This window comes from Podarcis cretensis (assembly GCF_951804945.1).
Source record: "Podarcis cretensis genome assembly, chromosome: 8".
NCBI classification, from domain to species: domain Eukaryota; kingdom Metazoa; phylum Chordata; class Lepidosauria; order Squamata; family Lacertidae; genus Podarcis; species Podarcis cretensis.
In genome coordinates this window covers 6670719-6683827 of record NC_137177.1, presented here as the reverse complement: position 1 = coordinate 6683827, position 13109 = coordinate 6670719, and the positions used below count along the sequence as shown (strand labels likewise).

The following is a 13109-nucleotide window of genomic DNA, read 5'->3' as shown; positions in this document are numbered from 1 at the left end:
TTAGCTCCACCCCCCCCCTAACGTTTTCAACGCGATAAGGATCCTGCGCTCTACCAGGATCAGCAAGGGATCTATTGATTGGACATCCTTGCAATAGGATGTACAGTGGTACCTCGGGTTACATATGCTTCAGGTTACATACGCTTCAGGTTACAGACTCTGCTAACCCAGAAATAGTGCTTCAGGTTAAGATCTTTGCTTCAGGATGAGAACAGAAATCGTGCTCCGGCGGCGCAGCAGGATTCCCCATTAGCTAAAGTGGTGCTTCAGGTTAAGAACAGTTTCAGGTTAAGAACGGACCTCCGGAACGAATTAAGTACTTAACCCGAGGTACCATTGTACCAGTTCGCTGAGCTGTGGTTTCTTCAGGGAGGGAACCTTCGCTCGGTGGCAGAACACCTGCTGGAAGGCACCTGGTTCACTTTGCACCATCTCCAGTGAAAAGGTTCAAGGAGTGGGGGAAAGGGAACACGGGTCTCTGGCTGAGACCCTGGAGAGCCGGCGTCAGGCGAGACAAGGCTGCATCGTGGGCATATACAGTGGTGCCCCGCAAGACGAACGCCTCGCAAGACGGAAAACCCGCTAGACAAAAGGGTTTTCCATTTTGGAGGCGCTTCGCAAAACGAATTTCCCTATGGGCTTGCTTCGCAAGACGAAAATGTCTTGCGAGTTCCTGTGGGGTTTTCCCCCCTTTCCCCCCCTTTTCCTAAGCCCTAAGCCGCTTATCAGCTGATCCTCTGATAAGCCGCTTATCAGCTGATCCGCTAAAAGCCGCTAAACCGCTAATAGCGCTAATCCGCTAAGCTGTCAATGGGCTTGCTTCACAAGACGAAAAAACCGCTAGACGAAGAGCCTCACGGAACGGATTAATTTCGTCTTGCGAGGCAGCACTGTAGTCTGCGCCAGTGGTAACAAGGAACGGTAGCGTAGTGGCAAAATCAGAAGCGAAGTGATAGTCACAGCCATGCCCCCTTCTAAAATTGCACAATTACACAATGATTTGTAATTGTGGATGTATTGCAACAATCGGTGCAAATCTCCAGCTGTTGCCTTTCTGCTAGATCATACTGTGTTCTGTGCACATACATAAGCTGAAGAAACCAGAGGCCTTTCTCCTGGGCATGGTTGGCCAATTGGTGCCAAAGAAGGACAGAACTTTTTTTATATATGCGACAACAGCAGCAAGAATACTCATCGCAAAATATTGGAAGACACAAGATCTACCCACTCTGGAAGAATGGCAGATGAAGATGATGGACTATATGGGACTGGCAGAAATGACCGGCAGAATCTGAGACCAGAGAAAAGAGTCGGCGGAAGAAGATTGGAAGAAGTTTAAAGACTATTTACAGAAATATTGCAAAATTAATGAATGTTAGAACGATGTTGGACAGAAGTTAAGGGGTTTCCAGCTGTAATGCTTAAGAGATATGAAAAATAAGGTTTAGAAATAAGTAAAAACTAAATGGTGAAGATTTGCTGAACTAACAATTTGAATTGGAATACAAAAAAGGGAGGTATGAGGAGGTCTGGAAAATAAGTTACAAGAAAATAAGTAATGGAAATTCTATGTGTTTTTAATTATTTTTGTATTTTTGTATTTATGTTATTTTTTCTTTTTTTATTTCACATTGTATTATTTTTGGAAAACTTTAATAAATATTCTATAAAAAAATAATAATACATAAGCAAATGATTTGGAGCACCTTGCATTTTCAGTATTCCTGCATGCTTAGTTTTGGAGCATACAATTGACAGAAAGCTCCCCTTTCATGCTGGTCAGGCGGCTCTAGCATGCTGGAGACTGAGACCCAGCTGCAGAAATAATAAAGGATCTTCAACTTCTAGTGACCCCCGGACTATACTGAGGCATCTAATCATAAGCCTGCATTTTTATCAAGCTTATTTTGATCAGGGCCTGTATCTTAAAATGAGCTTAAAGATTTTCAAATGTTCATGCCAGGCAGAAGACCAGCTGCCTAAGAACCTTGGCAATGTTTTTCCTCCTAGACAAGGGGCCCCCCTGATTTATAGCAGAAAACAATTCTCAAAGTCGTAAAAAGGGAATTACAGGCTGACAGCCAAGGTTACACTGACCCTACATATTACAGAAGATAAAAAAGCAGAGAAAAACATAATTAAGAGTGGGTAAATAGTAAAATAAAACCATGTGCCTCCCATTAAACTTGAGCCATATTTTCCTAAGGTTCAAAGGTCAAGAGCAGTGAAAAAGGCAACTGGCTTGGCTGGAGAAGATAGGTTTTCTTTCTTTCTATTTTTGAGGCTGGAACTGTTCCTTCCTTTACTTTGAAAAGGTTTATTCTTCTAAAAAGCTATCTATGTTATGTATTAAATATATTGGCTTAAATGTAATATGCAAAGGAATTAGAAGCTAAGAAATGTTAAATCCTTATGCTAGATTCTTATTTCATATAGTTGGAAGAGATCACAGGGGCCATCAGCCACCAGCCTAGCCCCCCCTGCCAAGCGGGAAACATCATTAGAGCACACATATGGTTGTCAAGCTTTTGTTTAGAGACCTCCAAAGGAAGGAGATCTTTCAATGATGATCCTTGACATCTGTTTAAGACAAAAATTTGAGATTAAACCATCTGTTTTGGAGGGCAATAGGGCGAGGTGAGCTGGTAATTAAGGTTCCTTGTTGAGACACATGTAAGATATATTACTACTTATTTGTCATTTATAGATAGAAGAATATATATCTTTTTGTTTCCCATAAAAGGACAAGAGGAAATGGGTGTATCTTTTGTGATTGGTTCTAGCAAACAGCCAATAGGAATTTCAACCAGGCTGATTGGACAGAGGCAGCCACAGGAGGAGCAAGGGGGCTGGATTAAGGAAATCTAAGTGCTGGCCAGAATGGCAAGAGGCCAGGCCAGAGCTTGGTAACCATATACCACTGTGCCTCATATTTATTTGTCTGACAAATAAATTATTATTTTAATTTCTCTATTGCTGCGTTGAATATTTCATTCCAGCTAAGCGTTAACCACAAGCAGGGTGCTACAATACCACTGATGAAGGAGCTTCCTTTGACCTTTGCACTCCTGCAGGCATCATAAGCACATAGTTAAACAATGGAACTCACTTCCGCAATAAGCTTTTGGCTGCCTACTTGGACAGTTTAAAAAGAAGATTGGACAAATTCATGGACAGCTCTCCGTGGCTGAGAGCTGTCCATGGAGGCGCAGGTCAATTCTGTGTCCAGGGTAGCTGTCTACCAGCTCCATCTGGTACGCAGGCTGAGACCCTCCCTGCCCGCAGACTGTCTTGCCAGAATGGTGCATGCTCTGGTTATCTCCCGCTTGGACTACTGTAATGCGCTCTATGTGGGGCTACCTTTGAAGGTGACTCAGAAACTGCAGTTTATCCAGAATGTGGCACCTAGACTGCTGACTGGGAGCAGCCGCCAAGACCACATAACACCGGTCCTGAGAGACCTGCATTGACTCACAGTACATTTCCAAGCACAAAGTGTTGGTGCTGACCTTTAAAGCCCTAAATGGCCTCGGCCCTGTATATCTGAAGGAGCATCTCCACCCCCAGACACTGGGGTCCAGCGTCGAGGGCCTTCTGGCGATTCCCTCACTGCGAGAACCCAAGTTACAGGGAACTAGGCAGAGGGCCTTCTCGGTGGTGGTGCCCGCCCTGTGGAACGTCCTCCCATCAGATGTCAAGGAAATAAGCAACTATCCGACTTTTAGAAGACATCTGAAGGCAGCCCTGTTTAGGGAAGTTTTTAATGTTTAATGCTGTATTGTGCTTTTAATACTCTGTTGTGAGCCGCCCAGAGTGGCTGGCGAAACCCAGCCAGGTGAGCGGGGTATAAATAATAATAATAATAATAATAATAATAATAATAATAATAATGGCTCAAAGGTGGGATGCAGCATGATTTTGAATTCAAGTGCCTGGAGTGCTGTAGTGCTTTGGGTTTTCCACTGACGCACTGCGAAGAGGATGCTGGCCAGGGGCCACATTCCTTTCTGGGTAGCCATCTGAGAGCTACATGTCAGTGGTGGGCGTGGCCAGGGGCAAAAGTGGGCGGAGCAATGAATGTACATTTTACCTTCGTACAGTAGGCCAGTTCCTGCAAACACTCACAGAGCCTTCACTCTCCTTCATCACCAAGAAGCGTTATCAGAGTTCTAGACACATTGTGGGCATGCAAAAGCACTCAAGGAAGATTTGCAGCCAGGCCTGTCCAGGGTGTGACCAGTGAGAGTCCCAAGGGCCGCATTGTGGCCCCTGGCGCGGAGTTCCCCGCCGGTGCGCCAGCCCCAGACCCTTCCTCGGGGGAAACCGATCCTGCAAAAGGGCCAGCGAAGAGGAGGAGATAGAGCAGGGGTCAGCAAATTTTTTCAGCAGGGGGCTAGTCCACTGTCCCTCAGACCTTGGGGGGGGGACACTATATTGGGGGGGGGGGGGGATTAATGAATTCCTAGGCCCCACAAATAACCCAGAGATGCATTTTAAATAAAAGGGCACATTCTACTCATGCATTTTAAATAAAAGGGCACAGTAAAAACACACAGATTCCCGGACCGTCCGCGGGCCGGATTTAGAAGGTGATTGGGCCGGAACCGGCCCCCAGGTCTTAGGTTGCCTACCCATGCAATAGAGGAACCGATGTGATCTCTGTATACCCGCCGCAGGGCTTTAAAGGCCACGGTGGAGCTCGCACAAACCAATCGTGCATCAAATCAGGAAGCAGAACCCTGAGAAATTTATAAAGTGCCCTGACCACATTGCTGTTCTGACGCCCACACGCAGTGAGAGAGTCGCAGACTTTGCAAACCTCCGCCTTGGGGTGGCCAGGGGTGGGGTGGGGATTCACTGAACAATGGATGCCCAGGAAAGAGCTGCCCTAGACATTTCTACCCGAAACCCCCAAGACGACTTTGAACTTCTGTTGAGAGTTGGCGGAGGGACCTATGGAGAAGTCTACAAGGTAAGCAACCAAACCGCTGCTCCTTTCTGGAGAGACTGAATGGCTGAGGGCATCACACGTTTGGGGCTACGACTTCCACAGCTGCACTCTTCTCTGAAGTCTCTCAGCCCCACTCACCTCACAGGGTGTTTGTTGTGGGGAAGGAAGGGAAAGGAGAATGTTAGCCGCTTTGAGACGCCTTCGGGTAGGGATAAAGCGGGATATCAAATCCAAACTCCTCCTCTGCTTCTTCTTCTTCACACTAATTGACCAGCAAAAACAGGATTCCTCATAATATAATCTTAGATCTGGCAGGGAAAACCCACCTCTTCCTTTTGCATCAATTAAAATGCTCTATTTTATTCTTGGTTTCGTCTCCTGCCAGGTATATTTTGTAATCTCTCTCTCTGCCGCTCTTTGAAACATCCTGCGTTGCCAATCACTGGAGCTGTTTGAAATAAAAAAAGCATCTTCGGCAATACAGCCGCATACTAATTGAACTGGGTTTGAGGACAAAAGAAATAAATATGAAGTAGGGTTCGCCTGTGGAACTCATAGCTGCATGATATTGGAAAAGCTGAGAAGTGGGTTGTCGGCCACAATTTCATCCCACAATTCCCCTAAAGACCTTGGGGAAACCTTGATCACTCCCTCCTTTTATCTTCACAGCAACATTGTGGTGTAGTTTAGCGCAGTCCTATGAATCTTTAGAAGTAACGACAACTGTCTCAATTCTCTTGTGCGTTCCTCCCAATATGTGCGCCATTGCCGTCCTAGTGTGTGTCATAGCCGAGTATGAATTCCTTGCTCTGTTGAGCGCTTCCACCACACAATGCTGGTCTCTGTGCCCAAGGCACTGCCTGCTTTTTAAAGCTGCGAGACAGGCTGCACTTCACGGGTTCAGCTTTCCGCCTCACTACTATGTTGGGGAAAACTTCACCAGCCGCATTTCCACCTGCCGTGTTGTAGTTAAAGGCACAGGAACCCTGACTGGGAGAGAAAGCGCATGGCAACAGTCCTTCTGTCTGCCTTGGTAATTCTCTCCATGGAATATAAAAGAGATAAATGCGAGGGACATTTTATGGGATGGCGACTTTAAGTAAGAGATGGAGGCTCCCTCTCCCTTGTCTTTTTTAAAAAAAATAATTTTTATTGATTTTAACATATAAATTATAAAATGTACCACAAACTTATACCTTATACAATCTTTTTAGACTTCCATCAGCACCTCTGATGATCCACTTCTTATGCATTTCTTAACTTTATATTGCCTTTACATCTCTTAATAAATCATCCTTCCCCTTCTCCATTTTTGCAATACTTCCAATCATACTCCTCACAAAACTTCTTGCAAACCAGCAAACGTCGTCTGATCTTCACAAATACTTTTCAAATATTCCGTAAATTTACTCCAGTCTTCCGTGAATTTCTGGTCCCGCCGGTTTCGAATCCTTCCTGTTGGTTTATCTAGTTCTGCATAGTCCATTAACTTCATCCTCCATTCTTCAATCGTCGGTAATTCTTCTTGCTTCCATTTTTGTGCCAATAATATTCTTGCTGCTGTTATTGCATATAAAAAGAGCTTATATTCCTTTCTATTTATATCACTCCCAACAATGCCCAATAAGCTTAAGCCAAGAAAGAGTATTCTTTATAAGACTCAATATACGTATCAAGACTTTGAGATTAGACCACTGAAGAAGCCCGGAAAACTATTTTGGGAGTGTGCTACCTGCAAGCCTCAATAAAAGGGCCCCATCAGGGGCGAACAGCGGCCTCTTGATCATACCTGTCAACATTTCCCATTTTTTAAGGGAAATTCCCTTATTCCGAATAGGATTCCTCGCAAGAAAAGGGAAAAGCTGACAGCTATGCTCTTGATTACTTGGACTGCCAGGGCGAAACAGGTGCAAAAGCGCCGGCACCCTGTCGTCTACAACTTTATTGTCTACAACTTCATTAACATCTATCTACAACTCCACTGGCATCTCTCGGTATCGTGAATAACCCCGAACCTACCTTTTGTTGGTATCTTCATGAACTTATCTAAAAGACTGAGTTAAGCTATTGAAACCAAACATTATAAGTTCATCTTAAGTTGGGTAGTTCACAAGTCTCTGTGGCTTTGTTTATGTTTTGTGTTTTTCTCAGAAGGTTGATAAAGTATTTATAATGATTGTTCTGTGCATATTAATCGGCAATGTGTTGCATGAGTCGCACTACCCCATGAGGCAAGGCTGCAGCATATGGGACTTTTCAGTGTAGGGGAAAAAAAGACAAGCAGGCGGCGATGCGATAGGAGTGCATAAAATTCGGCGCAGCATGGAAAAAGTGTACAGAGGTAGTTTTTTCTCTCCTGTTGTCACACTAGAATTCGTGGATGTTCAGTGAAGCTGAATGTTGTAAGATGGGCCATTGCAATTCGGCAGGCTCCAAATGAAGGACCATCTGGTCCTCTCAAGAGGCCAGATTTGGCCCTTAGGGACTCTAGTTCCTGACCTCTCCTCCTCACCTTTCCCTCCCCATTTCCAGCTCAAGGCTCCGCCTTAGAAACTCTTTTCAGTGGTTGGAAAACAGGATGGGTACATTTATTTCTTGGGCCGTAAGCCACCATGACGGGATACGGGTGACGCTGTGGGTTAAACCACAGAGCCTAGGACTTGCTGATCAGAAAGTCGGCGGTTCGAATCCCCACAACAGGGTGAGCTCCCGTTGCTCGGTCCCTGCTCCTGCCAACCTAGCAGTTGGAAAGCACGCCAGTGCAAGTAGATAAATAGGTACCACTCCGGCGGGAAGGTAAACGGCGTTTCCGTGTGCTGCATTTCTGGTTTGCCAGAAGCGGTTTAGTCATGCTGGCCACATGACCCGGAAGCTGTACGCCGGCTCCCTCGGCCAGTAAAGCGAGATGAGCGCCACAACCCCAGAGTCGGCCACGACTGGACCTAATGGTCAGGGGTCCCTTTACCTTTTAAGCCGCCATGACAAGTATCAATGCAGAATAAGCACCTGGGATGCTTCTATAATTATCTATTTCTATTGCTAGCTAATGGAAATTGAATTTTGGTTGGCTTTGGCCGCAATAGACTGTTCAAGATACCTTGCAACTTATCTCCTTGTAAGCATCATGTGCACAGACATAAAATGTGAAAATTAACAGCGTTAGCGGAAGAACAAAGTATTGCTGTTGAAGAGAATGCTTCGGAACACATACTTTCCCTACCCCTTCCTGACACAGGTTCCCCCTGCACATCTGGTTTTAGTGGGTGGTTATTGTTGTTATTTTTAAATTATCTGCGTTCATATATTTGTCCCAAGTTGGGATTCAAGGAGGCTTAGAGCACTTAAAGACAACATCATAAAATCCAAAGTAATAGAAACAAACTAGTTGAAACATGAATTGAGATTCTTCAGAACACATTTAGTACCAGCAATTAAAATCCAATTTGCCTTGATAGGGACTCAGCGATCAGCACAATCTGCACCTTAGTTTTCAAAGGCCTGTCTGAGCACGAAGGCCTCAGCCTGTTGGGGGAAGGATAACAAAGAGGGAGCCAATCTAGCCTCTCTTGGGAGGGAATTTCACAATATGGGAGCCACCACAGAAAAGGCTCTCTCTTGTGTCACCACGAACCACGCTTTTGGTGTTGATGGGAGGCAAAGAAGGTGCTCAGCCCAGGATCTTAGCATCCAGGCAGGTTTGTATAGGGAGATACGATACTCCAGGTAGCCTGGGCCCGATCCCCATCTAAGCCCCACCATCCACTCCTTCTTAAACGGAGATTGCCTGCCTTCTGATACTACTGGTCTGAGAATAATTACCGTATTTTTACCATATAATGCCCACCATGTAGGACAGAATTCAACACAGAAAGGGTGTGGGGGCAGAGAAAGATACCGGTATAATGGAGAGTGAATAACTGGGGTGTGTTCGTACGTGGATGAACCCCATAGCTTTTCTGTGGCATCTACAAAAGCTGTTCTTCCTGGGAGGTGTTCCCAGGGAATGCTCAGAATGGCAGCAACTTCTGCAAATTGTACAGCGATAGGGGAGAAATTGGTTTCAGATCACATTTCCTGGTTCAGTTCCCGAAACAATATGCAAACTGAAACTCAGCTATCCTTCAAAATTTGCATTTCAAAAAAATGTTCACGCACCAGGGGAAAGTGTGTCAAGAATTGAAGACATTAGTGAAAAGAACATAGGAAAAGACATTGTGTTGCGGGGGGGGGGGGGAACAACTAGTGGCAATAATAAAAATAATATTAATAGTAATAATTATTTGTACCCTGCCCTCCACGGCTTGAGCCGGGTTCAGAGTGGCTAACATCATATAAGCATTTACTAGGAGAAATTGGCACTAAAAAGCTGATGGATTTTTCATGAGGGCTCTTGATTAAAATTTGGAAACTGAGGCAGAATGAGATGAATGTAAGATCGGGGGGGGGGATAGAAACTGGGGGAAAATAAAATGGACAGAAAGCACTTTGTACTTATTTTTGTCCCAAACAGTATTGTTGTTAATAAATTTGTGAGTAAGAATGGCTGCATGTACATACTAGACCTTTAAAGGACCCCTCCTCAAAAAAGGAATTCCAGGAATTGTAGTTTACCCCCTCGCAAGCTACAGCTCCCAGCACCCTTACCCAACTAATTCTTATGTGTTTATTACAGTTACTTACTGCAGTTCCCAAGTTTCTTTGAGGAGGGGAATGGGTGAATCTGGCACATGTGTACAGTGGCACCTCGGGTTAAGGACTTAATTCATTCCAGAGGTCTGTTCTTAACCTGAAACTGTTCTTAACCTGAAGCACCACTTTAGCTAATGGGGCCTCCTGCTGCCGCCGCGCCGCTGGAGCACAACTTCTGTTCTCATCCTGAAGCAAAGTTCTTAACCCGAGGTACTATTTCTGGGTTAGCGGAGTCTGTATCCTGAAGCGTCTGTAACCTGAAGCGTATGTAACCTGAGGTACCACTGTACATAAATTTTAGAAAGGGGCAAGATTAGATGCAGGTGCACCAAGCATTTTTGTACAGTGGTACCTCGGGTTAAGAACTTAATTCGTTCCGGAGGTCCGTTCTTAACCTGAAACTGTTCTTAACCTGAAGCACCACTTTAGCTAATGGGGCCTCCCGCTGCTGCTGTGCCGCCACCATGCGATTTCTGTTCTCATCCTGAAGCAAAGTTCTTAACCCGAGGTACCATTTCTGGGTTAGTGGAGTCTGTAACCTGAAGCGTCTGTAACCTGAAGCGCCTGTAACCTGAAACGTCCGTAACCCGAGGTACCACTGTATACAGCTTTAAGTTTCCCCTACAACATGCCTTGGTTGTTTCAAGGCATGGAAACACCCCTATCTCCTCTGGTTTGCCAGTTTCTCCCTCCAAGGCCTCTTGGAGGAAGGGCAGCTTGTGTTGAAAGCCCACCTACCCACTTAGCTTAACGGCTCACATCCTGCTTGATACTATCAAAGGAGCTGAGTGCTGCAGCTGTATCCTCTGCCAAAATGTTTCAGCTTGTGCTCTCCTTCCTCTCTAACCAGTCTCCCGCTTTGAGCTGCAGGATACAGGGCTCAAGCAAGGTGAGGCAACTGGAATTCACAATCGAATCTCCTGCCTGTTTATAACTGCGTTTACATTGTACAGCGGTGCCTCGCAAGACGAAATTAATCCGTTCCGTGAGGCTCTTCGTATAGCGATTTTTTCGTCTTGCGAAGCAAGCCCATTGACAGCTTAGCGGATTAGCGCTATTAGCGGTTTAGCGGCTTTTAGCGGATCAGCTGATAAGCGGTTTAGCGGCTTGGGAAAAGAGGGAAAAAAGGGGGGGGAACCCGCAGGAACTCGCAAGACATTTTCGTCTTGCGAAGCAAGCCCATAGGGAAATTCGTTTTGCGAAGCGCCTCCAAAACGGAAAACCCTTTCGTCTAGCGGGTTTTCCGTCTTGCGAGGCGTTCGTCTTGCGGGGCACCACTGTATTTCTCTTCCAAAGAGCTTCAGGTGGCATCCATGCCTCTCTCCCATGCACGTGCCTTTGTCGCACCCTGTTGGAGCCTCCTGCAACTGCTACGAATCCCGGCGGGCCTTGCGCAAAGCCGATGGGTCTTTCGGAGGGTGCGATGGGTACTCTTGGGTCTCGGCGCACCATGAGACGTCATGCACACTCCACTCCACGTTAGGTCAACCGGTCAGACACCCACAGTCAGAATTTTGTGGGTGCCTCAGCATCCAGGTCCCGCTCCCCGAGTTGGCACCTATACCCTGGAGGCTGCTATAGTTGTTCCTTTGTCTGTAATTGCTATGCTTTGTTTGCTTAATAATAATTTACCATATTTTTCGCTCTATAGGACGCACCAGATCACAAGACGCACCTAGTTTTTGGAGGAGGAAAACAAGAAAAAAAATATGCTGAATCTCAGAAGCCAGAACAGCAAGAGGGATCGCTGCGCAGTGAATACAGCAATCCCTCTTCCTGTTCTGGCTTCTGGGATAGCTGCGCAGCCTGCATTCGCTCCATAAGACACACACACATTTCCCCTTACTTTTTAGGAGGGAAAAAGTGAGTCTTATAGAGCAAAAAATAGGACATTATTTATACCCCTCCCATCTGGCTGAGTTTCCCCAGCCGCTCTGGGCGGCTCCCAATCGAATGTTAAAAACAATACAGCATTAAATATTAAAAATTTCCCTAAACAGGGCTGCCTTCAGAAGACTTTTAAAGATAGGATAGCTGCTTATTTCCTTGACATCTGATGGGAGGGCGTTCCACAGGGTGGGCGCCGTTACACTAGTACCTCTGGTTACATACTTAATTCGTTCCAGAGGTCTGTTCTTAACCTGAAACTGTTCTTAACCTGAAGCACCACTTTAGCTAATGGGGCCTCCTGCTGCCGCCACACCACCGGAGCTCAATTTCTGTTCTTATCCTGAAGCAAAGTTCTTAACCAAGGTAATATTTCTGGGTTAGCTGAGTCTGTATCCGGAAGCGTCTGTAACCTGAAGCATATGTAACCCGAGGTACCACTGTACCAAGAAGGCCCTCTGTCTGGTTCCCTGTAACCTTACTTCTCGCAATGTGGGAACCGCTAGAAAGCCCTCGGCGCTGGATCTCAGTGTCCGGGCTGAATGATGGGGTGGAGACGCTCCTTCAGGTATACTGGGCTGTTGAGGGCTTTAAAGGTCAGCACCAACACTTTGAATTGTGCTCAGAAATGTACTGGGAGCAAATGTAGGTCTTTCAAGACCAGTGTTACATGGTCTCGGCGGCCGCTCCCAGTCACCAGTCTAGCTGCCGCATTCTGGATTAATTGCAGTTTCCGGGTCACCTTCAAAAGTAGCCCCACGTAGAGCGCACTGCAGTAGCCCAAGCGGGAGATAACTAGAGCATGTACCACTCTGGCGAGACAGTCTGTGGGCAGATAGGGTCTCATCCTGCGAACCAGATGGAGCTGGCAGACAGCTGCCCTGGACACAGAATTGACCTGCGCCTCCATGGACAGCTGCGAGTTCAAAATGACTCCCAGGCTGTGCACCTGGTCCTTCAGGGGCACGGTTACCCCATTCAGGACCAGGGAGTCCCCTCCACCCGCCCGCCCCCTGTCCCCCCAAAACAGTACTTCTGTCTTGTCAGGATTCAACCTCAATCTGTTAGCCACCATCCACCCTCCAACCGCCTCCAGGCACTCACGCAGGACCTTCACTGCCTTCACTGGTTCTGATTTAAAAGAGAGGTAGGGCTGGGTGTCATCTCCATACTGATGTTCATCTGAATGATATCATTGCCGAACCCTTGTATTCCAAATATGCCCACCTGGCCACCCTTCCTGATTTGTGGCGACAATTTTGGGAGCAGAAGAAGAAGAGGAAGGAAAGGAAAACAGCATGTCAATCGATGTCAATAGAATCTGACTAATTGAGAGGGCAATCAAGGGACAATTCACCCTCCAGCCACGCTGAACAGGAAGCAATAAAAGCAGCTGGAACTTTTCAAGGAGCAAACTTGTAATCAACGCTGCTGGGGTCTGCCCCAAAAATAGAATTCTTACTATTTGCTTGTTGAAGAGGCTATAAGCTATAGGTTCCTGGCAGCCATTTCCCCTCCCGACATGATACAAATCAGTGCTGTGGTGAGCAGCTATACCCAGTAACAAGCTTGTTGTCCTGAT

The 13109-nt window shown here is 46.2% G+C and overlaps 1 protein-coding gene across 3 annotated transcripts in view; it reads left to right on the top strand.

Annotated features, from left to right (window-relative positions):
- Window positions 1-4628: 4628 nt before the first annotated feature.
- Window positions 4629-13109, top strand: part of MAP4K1 (mitogen-activated protein kinase kinase kinase kinase 1) — a 75023-nt gene continuing 66542 nt past the window's right edge. The window contains exon 1 of one of the 3 annotated variants that reach the window (XM_079985371.1): window positions 4629-4972. In XM_079985371.1, the coding sequence (XP_079841497.1) occupies window positions 4865-4972 (108 nt within the window). In that variant the 5' untranslated portion in view covers window positions 4629-4864. The remainder of the gene's footprint in view (window positions 4973-13109) is intronic. The other 2 variants (XM_079985370.1, XM_079985372.1) reach the window with 2 other exon arrangements.